General features: G+C 42.1%; 1 protein-coding gene across 1 annotated transcript in view; it reads left to right on the forward strand.

The window, feature by feature from the left end:
• LOC124291256 (voltage-dependent calcium channel type A subunit alpha-1-like) overlaps window positions 1-20,921 on the forward strand; it is a 299,650-nt gene that overhangs the window by 143,326 nt on the left and 135,403 nt on the right. Inside the window, 1 exon segment of the mRNA XM_046728197.1 lies at window positions 10,224-10,424. Coding sequence (XP_046584153.1) covers window positions 10,224-10,424 — 201 coding nt within the window.

The following is a 20,921-nucleotide window of genomic DNA, read 5'->3' on the forward strand; positions in this document are numbered from 1 at the left end:
CCAAGGCCATCTGGAACCTCCAATGACGTCACTACTCTCGCAGCTGTCATAGATCAACAATGAACAAGATACCCATGTAACGTTACATTGATTGTATGAATAACAGATCACTTTCCCCTTATTGCTTTTCACCAATGGTGTTATGTATGGCTATAAGACGTTCGTGACAAACTGATGCCTGTGATCAATAGCAATTCGTGATGTTCAGTTAAATATAAAAATGTTTAGAAGACATTATCAATTCTAACTCAAGATGTCAAATCAGTATATCTTTCTTAACTTTACCAAATATTTGATGGTCTTGCGGTAAATTCAACAGATCGTGCCGTTACGGCTGTTGGTATTTGTTTCGTATTGCCGTGGCAATGCAACAAACGTTTCATCATTGTCCGACTTGATTTTTATGCCTCGACTACTACACTGTTAGGTTGATTCTAACATTGTAGGTAGCAATGACGTCAAATAAAGATAGACACTTTGCTGTGTTTGTGTGTATACTAAAATATAGATCTTTATATGATATGCATCGTGTTATGCCAGCGACATAATGCAATGATTGTAATGTAGCGTTGACGGCGCGTGATCGGTAAATAAAACCGGTAGGCTTTTCTCATATGACTTTCAGATGTTTTCGGGAATGTTTGGTTGTTGTTTTTATGGGGTTTTGTTTTCTTTCTTTTTTGTAGGGAATTTTTGTTTGTTGTTGGTGATTTTGTTTTGTTTTGTGTTTTTCCGGGGTGGGTGGGGTATGTTTGTTTGGGGTTGTTGTTTGTTTTGTGTTTGTATAACATCATGTTTGTCAGCATTCCAACAATATGTCGGTAGTCGGATCAGATAATCCAGTAATTGGTCTCCAGTCGGTTGTTCCTGATTCGCTTCACGTATGGTATTGTAGACTTCCTACTACCGGGTACCCTGCTACTACTTGGTACCCTGACACTTCATGTAAACCTAGCCTCCCAGAGTACTCGCACGGAAGACGTACATGTGCATGTAATAGATCCATACATTGAGACCATATGTGGTTTTCTGGACAGAGTAGTTTCCTATACATTGATCGCTCCAAGTAAATCTCACATCTGAAGGGTGGTGGTCAAATGTCAGTGATGTCATGGATCATTCGCTCATGCTCTCAACAACTGCTTGCATACGCCTTGATACAGGTGGAATATTGCTGCGGCGTATAACAACATCCATTCACTCGCTGCGGTCTGGACCCGTGAAGATCCGGTTTAGAATTCAGTAACTCATGCTTGTCGTAAGATGCGATTAACGGTATCGGGTGGCCAGGCTCGCTGACTGGGTTGACACGTCATCATATCCGAATTGCGCAGATCGATGTTCATGCTGTTGATCACTGGATTGTCTGGTCCAGAGACGATTATTTACAGACCTCCGCCATATAGTTGGAATATTACTGAGTGCGGCGTAAAACTAAACTCACTCACTGCGGTCTCCCAACAATGCACTGGTTCACACAGATAGTGTAGTTCTCCCTCGGTGTTCGTTATAGGGGCTACTGCTACTGGTGAGGCCAAGCGCATATATTTATGTATATGGCTTCTTGTAGTTGATCCTGCGTAATGACCATTTGTTGCTGCAGTTTCTGCACACAGCACAAGCAGGTGTCCCCAGACCACAGACAACTAAGATGGCTTCGGTCAGACCTTTGAAAGCCGGGAAAGCACGTTGTATATCACATTGGTTATGCTCGCCAGCGCTTGGTGGTATTAGCAGAACAGCAAAAAAAACCTCCCGATTCTGAAGTGGTACCAAGTAAGGAGATTGTACCCCGGGGAAATTAAGCAGGCAGGGTTTGGCGTTACTATGGTGATGCCGCCTCAGTGTAATGTGGGTATTTTTAACGTCAGATGAATGCCTTGTGGGGTCTTATAAACCATTCCCATATCCTGCCTTGTGTACCCTAGTCTGGCTAGCAGACATACTGTGACTCATGACGTCGTTGTCGGGAGTCACCAGCTTCTCTCTAACTACTCAACATTCTCCTTGTATTCGTGCACGAAAGTCCTCAGCCAGTTGTCTAACATTGTCGAACCTTTGTTTAATCAGTTGAATTGTCATATGGCAGAAACCATTCTATGTGTAAATGTAATCCGATGTTAAACCAGGGCCTGTTCCTGCAGCTCACCAACAGGGTCTGACCAGATGCGGGTTGGAAGGGTTTGTCAGAAGTGTAAATACCGTCTGAGTTATATCATAGCATGTTGTTACAGCTTTCTTCATGTAAGGTCATGCTAAAACCAATTGCAGCAACACAAATACCATTTCGCGTCTATATATAGCTTACCGCTGTGGAAGAAGTCTTCTCCGGTACAACAACGGCAGATTATCGATTGGTATTCTTTGATAGTGGAAATATATCTTAGCGGTCTTCTTTTCCCACTCCCTTCCTTAATAAACTTGGTGACCTCCCTTGGGAGACAAGCAGTAGTTACATGTTAGTTCTGTTGTGCCCCCTTTATGTACTCCCCCCTCCAAGCCTCGGCAAGATTTTCAATAAATGGTTTTAAAACATTCTCTTTTTCTATCTCATACGCAATAGGTTTGAAAATTTAATGAAGACAGTGGCTTTGATCAGCAATGGTTCTTTCCCCACTGTCAGCCATGTGGTTAACCTACTGCCCAGTGCAATTAGCCTTGCTTTGTATGTGAGATCCAGGCCTATCCCTACAGCGTTACTGGAGGAACCATAGGGAGGATCTCGCGGCCGGGAATCAGTTGGACGGCTTCCAAGCCGTTACATTATCGCCTTGATAATGGGCGGTATTTAGTACCACTTGATGGCAGAGTAATCAGATGGTTCAGTTGTGTGGAGGCTCTTGTTCCGTTACATATGTGTGTGTAGCGCCACTCTCACCCAAACTGACTTTGTACATCTCTACATAATGGATTCCGGGATTATAGTTACTGTTATCAGGGGTAAGTACGATCTGCATGTAAAGGCACTCTGCTTTATCAATCCAGGGTGGATGTGGATATCAGTTGAACACGATTTATGATGTCTTCATCATCCGCTATAGGCATGGATATCACTCAAACATGTCTTCATCGTCCATTGTGGACGTATATATCACTCAGACCTGTCTTCATCGTCCGGTATAGGACGTGTATATCACTTAGATCTGCCATCAGGGACGTCTTCATCGTCCAGTGTGGACGTGTCTATCACGTAGACCCGTCTTCATCGTCCAGTGTAGACGTGAATATCACTTAGACCCGTCTTCATCGTCTATTGTGGACGTTCCTATCACTTAGACCCGTTTTCATCGTCCAGTGTGGACGTGTATATCACTTAGACCTGTCTTTATCGTCAAGTGTGGACGTGTATATCACTTAGACCTGTCTTCATCGCCCGGTGTGGACGTGTATATCATTTAGACCTGTCTTCATCGTCTAGGGTGGACGTGTATATCACTCAGACCTGTCTTCATCGTCCAGTGTGGACGTGTCTATCACGTAGACCCGTCTTCATCGTCCAGTGTAGACGTGAATATCACTTAGACCCGTCTTCATCGTCCATTGTGGACGTGCCTATCACTTAGACCCGTTTTCATCGTCCAGTGTGGACGTGTATATCACTTAGACCTGTTTTTATCGTCAAGTGTGGACGTGTATATCATTTAGACCTGTCTTTATCGTCCAGGGTGGACGTGTATATCACTAAGACCGTCTTCATCGTCTGGTATAGGACGTGTATATCACTCAGACCTGTCTTCATCGTCTGGTATAGGACGTGCATATCACTTAGATCTGTCTTCATCGTCCATTGTGGATGTGTATATCACTCAGACCTGCCTTGATCGTCCAGTGTGGACGTGCCTATCACGTAGACCCGTCTTCATCGTCGATTGTTGGCGTGTATATCACTTAGACCCGTCTTCATCGTCCATTGTGGACGTGTATATCACTTAGACCCGTCTTCATCGTCCATTGTGGACGTGTATATCACTTAGACCTGTCTTCATCGTCCATTGTGGACGTGTATATCACTTAGACCTGTCTTCATCGTCCAGTGTGGACGTGTATATCATTTAGACCTGTCTTTATCGTCCAGGGTGGACGTGTATACCATTTAGACCTGTCTTTATCGTCCAGGGTGGACGTGTATACCATTTAGACCTGTCTTCATCGTCCATTGTGGACGTGTATATCACTTAGATCTGTCTTCATCGCCTGGTGTGGACGTGTATATCACTTAGACCCGTCTTCATCGTCCAGTGTGGACGTGTATATCACTTAGACCCGTCTTCATCGCCCGGTGTGGACGTGTATATCACTTAGACCTGTCTTCATCGTCCGGTGTGGACGTGTATATCACTTAGACCTGTCTTCATCGCCCGGTGTGGACGTGTATATCACTTAGACCTGTCTTCATCGCCCGGTGTGGACGTGTATATCACTTAGACCTGTCTTCATCGCCCGGTGTGGACGTGTATGTTACTTAGACCTGTCTTCATCGCCCGGTGTGGACGTGTATATCACTTAGACCTGTCTTCATCGCCCGGTGTGGACGTGTATATCACTTAGACCTGTCTTCATCGCCCGGTGTGGACGTGTATGTTACTTAGACCCGTCTCCATCGACCTGTCTTCATCGCCCGGTGTGGACGTGTATATCACTTAGACCTGTCTTCATCGCCCGGTGTGGACGTGTATGTTACTTAGACCTGTCTTCATCGCCCGGTGTGGACGTGTATATCACTTAGACCTGTCTTCATCGCCCAGTGTGGACGTGTATATCACCTCGACAAAGCATACACTGTCTGTATCGTATAGAGTAGATATCACTTAAACCTGATACACCCTGATTTCAGTATACAGGGCGCATCTGTAGGTCATCAGTAATTCGGCAAAGCAAACCTCGCTTTCTCTCGTCTTGCAGCCACGTAGTGCGCTCACCCTTTGGCTTTTGTGCACGACATATGGTTTGGAATATGACGCCATTAGACCGTACCATAATTCACTGTGATATAACTTGATCGACTTTCATTAACTGTATTTGATTACTTCTCTGATTGGCATTCTAGAAGTTGAGGAGATGAAGAATTAGGCCATTTTTTATGGATATACATCTTCTTTATTCTGTATAGGTCACGTACAGAATAAAGAAGTTGTATATCCATAAAAATTGTCCTCATTCTTCTGTATATGATTAGTTTCGCTTAATTCCTACATTCCGTGTTTTGACTTAACCGACGAGGCTGCACTAAAGTTCATTTAGATATACTCGTTTCATCTCATCGTTTAAAGGGCATGGTCCAAGTGGAGAATTGTTTCACTTAGCATTTGACTCTCATGGGGTGACGTTTAAGGGAATTTCGATCCGAGTCTGGCGACCTGGTGACATATGTTCAATCAAGCAAAATGGACAGAAATATCAAACCCCTCTGTATCTAAAATTCCACGTGTGCAGTCTATTTCTCAGTGATAGAAGGTTTTATCTTGAATTCCCCGTATGAAGTCTATTTCTCAATGATAGAAGATTGTATCTAAAATTCTCCGTATAAAGCCTATTTCTCAGTGATAGAAGATAGTATCTAAAATTCCCCGTATGAAGCCTATTGCTCAGTGAAAGAGGTTGTATCTAAAATTCCCCGTATGAAGCGTATTTCTCAATGAAAGAACATTGTATCTAAAATTCCCCGTATGAAGCCTATTGCTCAGTGAAAGAGGTTGTATCTGAAATTCCCAGTATGAAGTCTATTGCTCAGTGAAAGAGGTTTTATCTAAAATTCCCCGTATGAAGTTTATTTCTCAGTGATCGAAGATTGCATCTAAAATCCCACGTGTGCAGTTTATTTCTTAGTAATAGAAGGTTGTATCTAAAGTTCCCAGTATGCAGCCTATTTCTTAGTGATAGAAGGTTGTATCTGAAATTCCCCGTATAAATCCTATATCTCAGTGATAGAAGGTTGTGTCTACAATTCCCCGTATGAAACCTATTTCTCAGTTTAACAAGGTTGCATCCATATTTCCCGCCATGCACTGTAGGGCGATGGGGTAGCCTAGTGGTTAAAGCGTTCGCTCGTCACTCCGAAGACCCGGGTTCGATTCCCCAGATGGGTACAATGTGTGAAGCCCATTTCTGGTGTCCCCCGCCGTGGTATTGCTGGAATATTGCTAATAGCAGCGTGAAACCATAATCACTCACTCACTCTAGAGTAGGTGTAGCTGAGTCCCATGGCATCCAAGTACGGATACAGCACTGGAGCCATTACCGTCAGCAGCCCTCGCAGCATGATGAACCTCAACTGAATATTCATTATACTCATGACGGTATTTAATGCATCAAACAGTACGAACTCAATAGTATAGTAGTCCTGGCATAGTACCATCCACCGTTTGCACTGGCTCAATCTCGTATCTTATGAATAACTTAAATATAATCTGATGATCTTGGACCGCCAATACGACATTAGTCTCTAAACCCCTATATTATTCACCGGGTAGTCCAAGGCAGCCTGTCGTTCCTTTGATTGGTACTTATTCTGACGATAAGAATTCAATGTTTAATTATTCAAGCACATTTTGAGGTTTGATGAACTCTCAAAGTTTCTTATCAGCTCGTACATCATTTCTTCCAGCGATGTGTTAACTGCCTTGATGTTGAGGACGGATTAGTTAGAGGGCCATCTTCTGTCTTCAACAAGAATATGCAATAATGTTATTATTTCTGCTTGTTTGCTACTGTAAAAGTTTTAGAATATGTCAACATGTTCACGGTTATACTACAGGTGCGGGGTGACGTATGTTTCAAACTTTAGAGCTGCTTCATAACGGAATTCTTAAGAAAGTAGTAATGCTTCATTGAAAAATACACTCACTGGTTCAATTACTCATGTATATGAGACTGAGACTGAGTGAGTTTAGTTTTACGCCGCTTTTAACAATATCACGGCGGGGGACACCAGAAATGGGCTTCACACATTGTACCCATGTGGGGGATCGTACCCGGGTCTTCAGAGTGACGAGCCAACGCTTTAACCACTGAGATACCCCACCGCCCCGGTGGCGCTGAGAGTAGATGGAAGACTCTCTTTAAATTACCAAGACGTGTGGAAGTTTTGATGTTTACATTGTTATAGGTGAACGTAACCAAGGAATATGGGGATAGTTACCGAACAACGTCCAGCCTACTGGCAACAGCCATGCTGCCTGTTTGTTATTTCTGTTCAAATGGGATTAAATGATCATTTCATATTACCCAGTTTTCTATATTTTAGAATGCTTCTTTTGAAAGATAGAAGTGTGTTTGTGATGTTTTAACTCTGATGCCACGAGTAAGCTTGCAGTTGGTTCTGGTTTTAAGGATTTACCTACAAACTACACTCACAGTATACCCCAGTTTCGGAGAAAGAGTTTCGTTAGAAATTGATATTGTGATGCCGCGTGTCTCTAGTTGCTTTGCTGTGTTTATAACACTTTGTAGGGAGACCATCTGAAGGCTGGTGTATATTTCATTCTGTTATCGACAAGCTTCCAGATGTGATCTTACTGTAATCGACATGACGGTGTGATTCTCTGCAACACCAACCGACGACCGCTGTGCTGTATTGGCTGAAATTAACACGCTGGGCACACTTAATTATTCACGACGGCTTTGCGGTTTTCTTCAGAATGTTGCCTAATGATAAGAAAAGAATGCCAAGCAAGCCTTGAGAAGATGATGCCTGTAAATATCCCTATTGTACTAATGACTAGCTACCCGTGGAGATGACGGATACAAATATAGGTTAAAATAGGTTATATAGGTGTAAAATCGGGTTACCTTTGTCACTCCCGAAATAGCGCTTATTTTCTGTAGTGTAAGATCAGGTTACCTTTGTCACTCCCGAAATACCGCTTATTTTCTGTAGTGTAAAATCGGGTTACCTTTGTCACTCCCGAAATACCGCTTATTTTCTGTAGTGTAAAATCGGGTTACCTTTGTCACTCCCTCCCGAAATACCGCTTATTTTCTGTAGTGTAAGTCCCGAAATACCGCTTATTTTCTGTAGTGTAAAATCGGGTTACCTTTGTCACTCCCGAAATACCGCTTATTTTTTGTAGTGTAAGATCAGGTTACTTATGTCACTACCTCTTTATTTTCTGTATCGTGATACCTCACTTTCAACAACTGATGAACACCGAAATATTGTACACCGTTTCTTCTTCTTCTGTTAGATGTTTTTAAGGTCGTCTTTGACGGTTGGTGTGTCGGCAGACCTATCCCGTTTCGGGATGCATGGTGTGGGGCCGTTTCACCCACATACTCGCTGATCTAATGCCATCAAGGTACCGGTTACCTAACACCTCCATACCTGTCACGTTAGTTAAATCACCTGTCACCGATGCACCGGTCCCAAAACATGCATCAGGTGTTGTTTGGCGGTAAAAACTATGTTCAACCAGATAACGTATATTCAACGTTAATTAGAGACAGGCCCGTGCGTCATGTTGGGCCCTCGGCTGCTGCACAGCTGTTGTTTACAGCTGCAGTAGATGGCGTACCCGCCATCTGGAGTGAAGGTGATGGATCAAACTCTTCACTCATGCTCGGCAATAACAACAATATTTTATATATGAAGACAGATGACATGAATTGGTCCCTGTGAAGATCAGTTTAGTACTCGGTGGATTAACTTGGTTTTTTATGGTATTCAGATTTTAGTTTGCTACCCAATGACGTGTCACAATTAGTTCATCGAATTGACTAGGTCAGTTTTCCCACGTAGCCCATGTTTGGTTGCATCAGGCATTTTAAGTCCAGTTGTGAGTTGGGTATTCATGTGTGCCCTGTAGAGCTGTCCACAACCAATGAACCAGGCGGAATTCTGATAAAGATGGCAAGTGCGATTCTTCATGTACTGATCTTCCAGATCTGGGTCAAACTGAACACTAACAAATCAAACTATTACTTTGACCTAATGTGCACTTAGAGTTTCTAAATATAGTTCATTCAAACATGGAAAGAGACGGCACCAATGTCGAGATGTTTTGAATCGATAGATAGATAACAGTCTGATGCACATAGCTTGTGGAACACAGGCCGCTCCAACTCAAACGATTGTTTCTGTGTAAGCAACCAAGTCAGTGTCAAAATGGCGGCTTCCGGTTAGGCCATTCTTGGTTGAAGCTGACCGGTTCGTGCATGGCGGTGCGGAGCACAGGCCTTCTGGGTTAGTTTAAATTACTGCTTTATCGATTCGGGGTAAAATAGGTTCAAATTGTGTGCGATTTCCCTCTACCAGTAGACTCCTACAGTCCAGCAGGAGAAAATCAATATTCGAGTGGAGATGGCTGAAGACAAAATGAGTGCGCGGAGAAGAGAGAGCGAACAGGGCACACGATGCAATTGAATTTAGCAGACGACACAAGAATACATAAATATTGCGCAGATCTCACTGCTAAACGTGGACATGGTTGGCCGGGGAATTGATCCGTGAAGATTTTTCAATGAAATCTCGTGCCGGGGGCGTTGCTAGTTGGTTGTGAGAGAGCAGGACTCATTAGCATAGTTTAGCAGTTATGTATGCACCCTTTCCCAACGACCATCAGCTGATCATCTTATGTCCAAACTTAACCGATGACGTCAGATTGTTAAATTTTCAAGGCTTCAAATAATACACTTTAGTCGACACAGTCTGATTGGTTCGACGGATATTTGCCACAGTTGTCAATATATATTTTAACAATAGGGTCATTAATTATCCATGGAGCGGGTTCAAAGTGTGGCGGGGAGAGAATGGTAGCGACCAGACCCACCAACCTAGTCGAAGCAAGTAGCAGACGACATCTCTTCCTAGCTGACACTTGTTCCAGTCGGAATTCTCCCGTCGAGTGACGGTGACTGCAGAATAGGACATTGGATGTGTGGCTTTAAATAGCAATTATTCCGCTCGTGGCGACAAGTGGTTAGGCCATTGCATTGGCTGTGGCACGAACAATGTGGGGCATACCTTGCTGTCGTTGTTTGGCGTGTATATGCTCTGTCGTACGGGCGCTTCTTACCGGATTTTAACAAACTGACTCAAGTTTCTGAGGATTTATTGTGATTTAACAGCAACAATCAAAGAACTGTCTAACGTTACCGCATACAGAGACATGAGATCTCAGTCGCTGTTCAGATTAGACCCGTCTACGAGGGACAAACACATCTTTCTCTAATGGAGACGAACTCATCTCGTCTGCTCTCAGTGTTTCATATTGTGTTTTGTGTTGTAGGATGGCAACATTTCAAGCCAACAGCGGCCACGGTGATGATGGAGACTATTCAGGTCCCTATGACGGATCCCTAGGACATCTTTCTAGACGCGCCGCTCACTTGAGTCTCCCAGGAATGGCTGCGTCAAGCAATCGTTCGCTCTTCATTTTTAGTGAGGAGAACTTTATCAGAAAATATGCCAAGATCATCATTGAATGGGGATATCCTTTTAAATATGCATGTGAAAAATTTGTGTGGTTCGATGAAAAATATTCCTATATGGACAAGAAAATGTGAGTATATTTTTCACCAATCTTTCATCATTGATTTTCAGACGGTTACAAATGTGCAGTTTCTGGTGGTAGAACTTTCCCATCTTCTGACCAGTTTCTTTTACATGGTGCTTGAATAGTCAGAGATTGGACAGTGTAGTACATTGGATTATGCAGTTTGTTTATTAATATACAAACATTTCATGTTTCCTCTCCACAGACTAAACATACATTCACAGCATCATTTCAACACCAAACATTGCTGCATCGTTGTTTGAGTTTGTTCACAGATTGTTTTCCAATCTGGTTAAGATATTGTAAGGTATGGCGAAAGTAATTAGATTGATGAATGTTTATCAGTTTTGAGAAAATGTTCATCTGAAGGTTCATCAGTTTCACTAGGCTGTGTATGTGCTATTCTAACAGGTGTCATTAATGTCGCGTACAGGAATTGATAATAAGAAACATTACATTTAATCCACCGAGAGACTGAGGAAATTAGACAGTTGAATGTTAAGATTAGGTCAGTATAATCATATCATTTGGCCCACATACCGAGATAATTGCATTTACTTTCTGTCAGTGCTAGTCCTGTTACTGCTGTAGGGAAACCAGTAGGGGTGGTGTTCTCGCACGGTGTTCTCGCACGGTGTTCTCGCACATCCACTCCTATTTGCTTAATAGATTGAACATGTGAAAAATTGTAGCAACTCCATCAGGTCAGTTTCAGTCTCTCCTAACTGGCAGATCGCCGTGGACATATCACCCACGTCACCGACATTATGTAAATTCATAACATACGTAAATTCAAGATTAACTTTATGTAATCGGGGATTTGACTGACATGGCGCCGTTGCTTATTCAATCTGTAGAAATCCGGTGGCCATTTTGTTTTCAGGCTACCGAAACATCACCCCACCAAGCCCGTCATACGTTGACGTCTAAAGTCATTAAATGTTTCTTAGAGGCCATAACCCGTTTAATAGTCACACAAAGTAAGTCATATATGTAATGTGTCGTATTGATAGTATTACAGCAAAACTATCGATGCTTACGCCAATCTTTCCTTCAATGATAATGCACCAACCACTCCTCCTTGTCACGTGATCCAACGTTTTGTTCCTTCGATTTAAGTACTGTTTGGCTGACAACGTATGTGCAATGTAGGTATTCAAAGTAGATATTCAATAGAAACGCAGAATAATAAAGCATGGCGTCAGCTGCTGTTGAGCGTCCTGCTGCTTCACGCCGAGTAGCTGCTGTGTCGCCATGCCAGTCTGCATCTTCATAAACATCACCGCGTAGGGCGGCCTTCAGTAGCAGGGATATTCCCTCGAGTATATATCTAAGTCATGGCTTAATCAGGTTGGAACAATGTTTACATGACTCAGTGCTGTAATCAATACCATATATAATCAGTTGTGACTGGTAATACTAAGGCAGACAAGTCAATGTCATTGCAGAAGGAACGAACCATACCAACTTAGTGTCATATTTTAGCTCTAATGGCGATATACATATTCATACACAGTGGCGTAATATAACCTGACCACTGCAACTGTTGGCTCTAAATGATGCAATAAATCCAGTAAAAACAAATACTACCAGATATATATCCAGAAAGTACACATGTAACCAGATATATATCCAGAAAATTATACCTGTAATACATATATGAAACCAGAACGTACACATGTAACAAATATTTAACCAGAAAGTACACGTGTAAATAGATAGAAACCAAAAAGAACACGTATAAACAGATATTCAACCAGAACGTACACATGTAACAAATATTTAACCAGAAAGTACACGTGTAAATAGAAAGTACACGTGTAAATAGATAGACACCAAAATGAAGACATATAAACAGATATATAAGCCCGCCATATAGCTGGAGTATTGCTGAGTGCGGCGTAAAACTAAACTCACTCACTCAGATATGTAACCAGAAGGTACACATATAAAGTTGCAATGAGCTTCAACATGAACAATCTCTCCCTGCTATTTTCATTTCCTTCAAAGTTCTTCCCACCCTACACCCCCACCCCACTATTCCATTGTACCAGTGCCCGACTACACGTGCAATCTGTATACGGCACCCCCTCAGACCGGTAAGTGATCTCTGGAGAGTAGCGACATCCTTTGTATTCAACTACTGGCATTCAAGCTTATGGTCGATAATTTGACCCCCTCATTACGCGGTTAGTAACCTTTAAATGTTGTCATTCCTTAATTGATATCTCAAAGCTTTGCTTTTCCAAAACAGAACTGCGTATGTCACAACAGACAATATGAAATTAACCAATGTAACCTTTCCTCGCAAACAATTCTGTTTGACAAGTGTCGGGCCTTATTCGTGACCTTTGATATTGACACCACTGATGTACATTACACAGGAGACCCCGTGACATCAAGGTAATCTATTTCACAATAACAAATATAAATGTGCTTATAATAATTATATGAAGATAATTGACATGTATTTAAATATTCAAGTTACGGCCAACAAATAATTGGCCACAAAGTCATACAACAAGCTTAAATTCGAAAGTCCAGCCACAGAACCATTATAGTAATTGACTAGCTGTATTTAGGGATATCAATTCAAGTCGATCAATTCAGCTGAGGAAATACCAACACAAGGATTTCATTGTAATAGACAAAGCCTCTCGAGTAAATAGCATGCACGTGCAGCTGAGGTGGTCGGACATCGTGAGACGGGTTCGGGGAACAGGAAATGCCAGTATTCATCGTGTATGCTTCAGAAGCTGCCAGCTCAAGGTCGGTGAGCCTCTTATACTGGACTAAAACTTGCAGAAAGACATATTGAAGATGATTCTTCTTGAAGTTACAGTCAAATATGAACAGAGAAGATCCGGGTTAGAATAGCTCTTCAGCAAACGGGGCGGTGGAGTAGCCTAATGGTTAAAGCGTCCGCCCATCACGCTGAAGACCCGAGTTCCATTCCCAACATGGATACAATGCGTGAAGCCCATTTCTGGTGTCCCCCGCCGTGATATTGCTGTAATATTGCTAAAAGTGGCGTAAAACCAAACTCATTCACTCACTCTTCAGCAAAGCATGTTTGTAGAAAGCGGATATCTAGAGCGGGTGGTCAGGCTGACTGACGTAGTTTGATACATGTCATCGTATCTCCACTGAGTGGATTGATGCTCATGATATTAATCACTTGATTGTCTGGTCCAGAGTCATTTATTGACAGACCGCAATCTTTCAGCAGAAGTTCTGCTGAGTGCACCATTGTAAAACTAACAAAAGTGCAAATATTTTAATGTTTGAATTATGCTACTTGCCAGTGTATATCTAGATAGGGGCAACAGACAGCAGTTGTGAAGCGACACCCTCACGACGTCAGTGCTAAACGTGTTCACACGAAACCCTAACTACTCGTGAGAATGGCGCACGGCAATGCATGTCCATGTGTGAATAGAGAATTGTAAAACATACTTTGTGGTGGAAGGTTCCACATATAAGGTGTATGTAAAGAAATTAGGGAACTATTCCTCGATTCAAAATGTGCAACGCTTTGACCTGGGGTACAAAGTTCAAATGATTTTTCACCCTGATTTCACACCATACAACGAAGACCAGGGGTTGTACTAGAACGTTCAGGTCACACCGTACACCCGGTTGCTACACCTCATTTGTTGTTCACTGGATTGTCTGGTCCAGACTCAATTATGTACCGTGAGGGAGGGAGGGGGGGAGGCACCAGAGATGGGGCTTCACACACTGTACCCATGTGGGGAATCGAACCCGGGTGCTCGGCGTGACGAGCGTAGGCCTTAACCACTAGGCTACCCCACCCCGCCGTCATATAGCTGGAATATTGCTGAGTGCGGCGTAAAACTAAGGCTTATTTACACTGTAGTAGGTTTGTGACAATTAGAACTTGTGACATGCGTCGTACTCTGGGTATGGCAACTCCACGTGCAAACACTGATTATTATGAAGTGACGCCAGTGTGTCCGTAGTGTTAGAGTGAGTGAGGTTAAAATTTTACGTCACAAGGTACCCGTTAGAGCCTACAGATGCCCACCAACCCCCTAACGACCCCGGTTTGGAAAGAAACACACCCCGTGCCAAACGATTCTCGCATGAGGCGATCGTATGAAATTGGTGAACAGGATTAGTGATTTGGTTTATTCGTGTGTCGTGTGTCATCGTGTCCTAACGGCGTGGACCGCTGCTCATGATATCAATCACTGGTATGTCTAGATCACTTCCTGAGTGCCTCGTCATACAGCTGTCATCTTGCAACAACACAAAGAAAACTGTGACATACTCGTGATCGGGCAAAGGCCACCTGCTGTCTATGTACATACGTTCAGTTTAATTCATTAACCCTGCGGACACTATTCGATTTATAATTTTTGGAGTCACTCCAATTATGTTAATCAAAGCAATAACAAAGCCCCCCGGCAACTATCAGCCACCCAAGTCAGCGTCGCTACGTGAGAGAGGCATGGCATTCTCCCTGTCGTAAGCCAGTGCCAGGACGTGCTATAAACATGAGCCCAACAATATGTAATTAGAGGTAGCCAACCTTCCCCAAATAAAGAGACTAGGTAAATGAGAAACGTTATCCTGAGTTGCGTCAGAACCATTGTTATCTACCGGCGCCATATGTCAGGTCATTGGACAGATGCTCGCTGCACGATACGATCATGTTATTGAACTAGGTAATTACTGCCTCAGTGATCCTAATGGCACTTGGACATTGTCACACTGAACTGGGGCTAATCAAATTGAAAAACGCAGCTTTCAAGTTAATGGTAAACTAAGGTTACAGCCTACATTTTGCTGGTAGGGAATAATGTAATGTTTTCCATTAGGCAACATTTCAAATTGACCCTATATGTAATGTCTGTGTATAATTGTTAATTTATTAATAACTATGTTTATAGCCAATAAGGAATATACATAGATGCTGCGCATTTGACTGCAAGACGCGCGTGTTACTGCATTATCATGACAAACTGCAATACGATATATTATGATGATGACGTAATTGGGACAGGGATTACAGAGAATAAAGTCAGCAGTACTTGTTGAGGCTAGTGGATGCACGGTTAAACTTGCGGCTTAGTTCAAGATGCAGAGCTGGTTGAACGCACGGATATACAAAACGAGTAATATGCCTTCATTGAACAAAAGGGTTGATGCTCACCAATCATTAAGAACACCTTAAGTTATCAATAATTCAAAGTATGTCGAGTAATGCATCTATTGATTCATCCCCACCATCGGAATGAGCTTTGTGTGGAGAGAAAATTGCATATAATTGATATTAATTTCTCGTAGCCAGTTTAACATCATGATAGCTATGTTGATATTTGTCTGGAATGCGCGGTATCTGAGAGGCGTGTACATTTCACGAGGCGTGTACATTTCGCCGTTGTATATTTCATTTATTTATATGTTGACAATAATGTTCATGTCATGCACGAATGCATGTGGTCCCTTGTGACGAAACAGTTTTAATGGGAAAAATTGATCTTATTTGTATTGCTGCATTTAAGGCGCGTGTTCAAGTGGGTAAATCTAAAGTGACGGGAAATCAGCTGATGGATAACGGGACTCTGAATGAAATAGACATACATCACACCAACTGCCTTCGTGTCCTAGAAATATCGTGACTGATATGAGATGAAATTGGCATTGCAATGAACATGAAATGCGACCCACAATACCTGCAGCTGTCGCCGACACGATATGAAATGCACACCGCCCTTTTGTCAATACCTTGCATCTAGTTTCACTGCCTCTTCCCAATCGATATCACCAGAGACCAGGGCAGATCAACACAGACACATTCCACTCACAATATTGCTTATATGTAAAGGTAGTTGAGGTGCAATAAAACAGCGTCACATCATAAACATCACTTCACGTGCTTGCAAAAACAAAGGTATTTTTAAACTGATGTATAATATGTATATTTATGAAGCGGTATCTGAGATATAGTTCAGTAATGACTATAGCTTTACATTATGTTTATACTAACTATTTCTTTAGTGATGAACCCAGTGTACTTTCTCGGTCGAGAGTTCAGGTCGTTACCAATGTTGTTGTGTAAATAATGAGTGAATGAGTATGGTTTTACGCCGCTTTTAGTAATATCCCAGCAATATCAAGGCGGGGAACACCAGAAATGGGCTTCACACATTGTACCCATGTTGGGAATCGAACACGGGTCTTCAGCGTGACGAGCGGACACTTTAACCATTAGGCTACCCCACCGCCCGTTATCTAAATTAGGGTAGTCTACTACAGCACCGTGTTCGTAAGTTACGCTCATATACTGCCCAGATAATGACGTAAAATTGCACATAGTCGTAGAATATGTTCGTTTTATTAGTACCTCGTATAAAAATGGCATCATGCCTTCATTTTAGCGTCATTACCTTGCAGCATGATTTACCTTGGATGTACAGTAAAATGTACTTCATGCCATAATGTGTTTCCTGTTGTATTGATTACGCCTGCTTCACGATCTGATATTCGTGGATTCGTCCTCGTATCAGCAAAACATGACTGAACTTTAGCAGATCTTCCTGCTTATGACCATGCAGATTGATGAGCATTAAAAACGGATCTGTCACATGTCATGCCATACATACGGGATTATCATGTTCTTTATGCATACGTAATAAATTTGCAGACAAAAATGTATAAGCAAGCATTATACTTGCAAAACATAATATCAAGATTCCTAAGAAACAGGGAAAGCATAGTCATTTTACCCTTAGCTCTAAGATGCTTGTGGGGCGGTGGGGTAGCCTTGTGGTTAAGGCGTTCGCTCGTCACGCCGAAGACCCGGGTTCGATTCCCCACATGGGTACAATGTGTTAAGCCCATTTCTGGTGTCCCCGCCGTGATATTGCTGGAATATTGCTAAAAGCGGCGTAAAACCAAACTCACTCACTCACTCACTAAGATGCTTGTTTTGATTTCCATGTAAATATTATCAAGTTGTTAATCCCGGTAGTATCATAGATATATAGGACATTTCATTTTACTTCCACCGTTGATCACTGAAAATGTTTCCAAATTTTGTTTCAGTTCATTTAATTTTATTTTCATTTAAATCAAATCTAAAATTTTACAGTCAAAGACAATGTCCCCCTGTCAGGAACAATGCATAGTGTGAAAATAACAAAACATAGACAAGCATTTCTTACATAAATAGATAAAATGGTCTCTTCAAGACCGAAGATAGCCTAATTTATCCCTTCAGAAACGCTTTATCCGATCACATTTCTCAGAAAATAGGTAATCATCTTTTGGTATACAGTAAGGTCTGGTAGCCCTAGTCATGTACTGTGTCGCCTAAGGCCCTGTGGTGTCTGTATACAGGTTATTGTGTATAGACTACAAGGTACAAGCTCGATATGATTAACAAATCTACATCCTAAACTCAGCATCATGAAATTACGTCTAGTGTGCTAAATAGTTTCCAGATTTTGCTGGCCAGTCGAGCTAGCTGTGCTTGAAAGTTTAGCCCTCAAAATAATTCACTAGCCCGAAATTTGAATTTATAAACTAAGCAAATGATTACACAAAGGTAAAATACCGTCAAAAACAAATAAGAAAACACATCTCTGAGTGAGTGAGTGAGTTCAGTTTTACGCCACTTTTAACAATATTCCAGCAATATCACGGCGGGGGATACCAGAAATGGGCTTCACACATTGTACCCATGTGGGGAATCGAACCCGGGTCTTCGGAGTGACGAGCGAACGCTTTAACCACTAGGCTACCCCACCGACCTCTGAATTTCTGAAACATTTTGCTTTGCTCAAATAACTTAAATAAGTCGCCATTAAGCTGCTAATATAATAAACAGTTTTATCGGAGAGAGTGATATATTTACTGTGGAGATTTATTGGCCCGACTGGATTTTTAATAGCCACGGCTATTTCGCACACTGACTACGTCCTCTGTAAGATCATGTCCCATCGGACTTCCTTATGCTACAGAACTTAAGGTGTATGCCATGCCACAGTGTGATTCTTGAAGAAACACACATCCGCATCGGGAATTTGTCCTGCCCGCTTGAAAATGAATATATGCATGAATGTGGTATGCCTGATTAGGTGCCAGAACCGTTCCACAAGTCAGAATCACCAATGTCCAATTCCACTTATTACGAATTCAGCTCTTTTGAAATCTATAAACCATCAAGGCGCCATTTTCGTCTGTGTCGCCATCGGTATGTTAATGCTAATGCTCGAGAATCCGCTTCCTGCATGAGATAAACTCGAAGCGCCTACCCAGATGCATTTCCGCTCATTACTTTGGGATGGTGTACACCCGTAGAATTTCTAGTTGTCCTTCATTTATGGATTTTGTAAGAATTACTGTCTAACACCTACACTAACACTCACTCCTCAGGATTAGACTGAAAGCCTTTAGAGGTTCTTAGCCTAACTAATATATTGTACAGCCCTGAACATGCAAATGGGGGGTAGGGGGTGGTGGTGGTGGGGGTAGCCTAGTGGTTAAAGCGTCCGCTCGTCACGCCGAAAACCCGGGTTCGATTCCCTACATGGGTACATTGTGTGAAGCCCATTTCTGGTGTCCCCCGCCGTGATAGTGCTGGAATATTGCTAAAAGCGGCGTAAAACTAAACTCACTCACTGATGCAAATGGATAAAATTGGCTACCATGCTATAATCAATTATCTCCAACTGAAAGGATTAACTCCAGCAGCCATCCTTGTGGATGGTGACAGCGTTACGGGATGATGTTCCTGAGTTTGCCAGACTATTCAGAACTGGGCAGCTAGGTTAAAGGGGAAAAGAGGGACGACCTTCACCTACTAGCACTGCTAAAGAGCTAGCAGTGGCAACCTTAATCTGTGCTAAAGTTAACAAAGTACAAGTATAATTCTGGAAGATCAACGACTCACCAGTCACAATCAATACAACACAGTAGATATGTCTCAAGGGAGAGTTGACAATATTACGATGATAAATCTGGACTTAAAGAAAGGTTTCAGTATACTGTGGTCCAAGATTTCTGGGGGAGGTGGGGTAGCCTAGTGGTTAAAGCGTCCGCTCGTCACGCCGAAGACCCGGGTTCGATTCCCAACATGGGTACAATGTGTGAACCCCATTGCTGGTGTTCCCCGCCGTGGTATTGCTGGAATATTGCTAAAAGCGGCGAAACTTGGCAGTAGGGGAGAGGTTTCTCCACTATCGCTTGTTAGGGTTTGTGGACCTTGGAGATGACTGATGACGAATGAAGACTCAACAGCCTGAGAACTGTTCATCCACCCACCATATCTCTCCCCCAACCCCTCACCAGCCATTCAGAGTTTAGGGCAGCATTTATATTTTCTGTGTTTCTCATCGCCCGACCCTTCTAATTTTATTGCCTCCCACCAAAAACAAATTTCATTCCAACACGGCCGACACGAACCTAAAACGTACCGCCTCGTCATATAAAAGGTTAACTTTTAATCAGTCGCTGCCACAAGTCCAAAGAACGCGTGAAATTGTTATAAGAATTACAATAAATGAGAATCAGGAACATTATTCAGATAATTGTGTCTTTATTAAGTTTTTATATTATTATTATTTTGTTTCCCGACCGATCGACCCATGTTCAGAATTTGGTGGCTACGTGAACCACATAAAAAATGATACCCTTACTCCCGACACACCAAGCTGTAAATATCCCTCCAGAAATAACGTTATATAGACTCTAGGAATGATGTTAAATAGACTCTAGGAATTATGTTATACAGACTCTAGGAATGATGTTATACAGACTCTAGGAATGATGTTATACAGACTCTAGTAATGATGTTATACAGATTCTAGGAATGATGTTGTATAGACTCTAGGAATGACGTTATATAGACTTTAGGAATGATGTTATATAGACTCTAGGAATGATGCTATATACCAGTATTAATGTTAACAACTGTCTTGTCAGGACAATGTCATTAACTCAATCGTAGATGGTCTTCTTAAATTTCAAATACATTGCCTAATATGCAGGATGCAGGATCAATGGCCTGGAACAGCCTCCCGCAGTGTCTCAGAGACTGTTGTGGTTTTCGTACCTTTAGATCCAATGTAAAAACACAAATGTTCTAGATAGCCTTTCTATTGTAGCTCTTTGCCTTAATGTCATTATATTTTGTGCGCTTTGAGCATGCTTAGGCTTGAATATATGCATGGTACAAACATGCTATTATATTATTTATAATATGAGCGTTATATGTATAGAAACAAACCAACTGATAAACAGGAGTCGTTTATGTCGTTCTACTCTCGCTCTGTATTCTCACTGAAGTCTCACTGTACCCCGTCATCCATTAAAAATTATGCGTTGTTTTACAATGCGCATTGTATTTGGACACGCCCCTTGTATGGATGAAGCTGAGTCATCTACCAACAGTAATGCCTG

This window comes from Haliotis rubra, unplaced genomic scaffold, assembly GCF_003918875.1.
Source record: "Haliotis rubra isolate DU_JTF1 unplaced genomic scaffold, ASM391887v1 Scf488, whole genome shotgun sequence".
In the NCBI taxonomy this organism is placed as follows: domain Eukaryota; kingdom Metazoa; phylum Mollusca; class Gastropoda; order Lepetellida; family Haliotidae; genus Haliotis; species Haliotis rubra.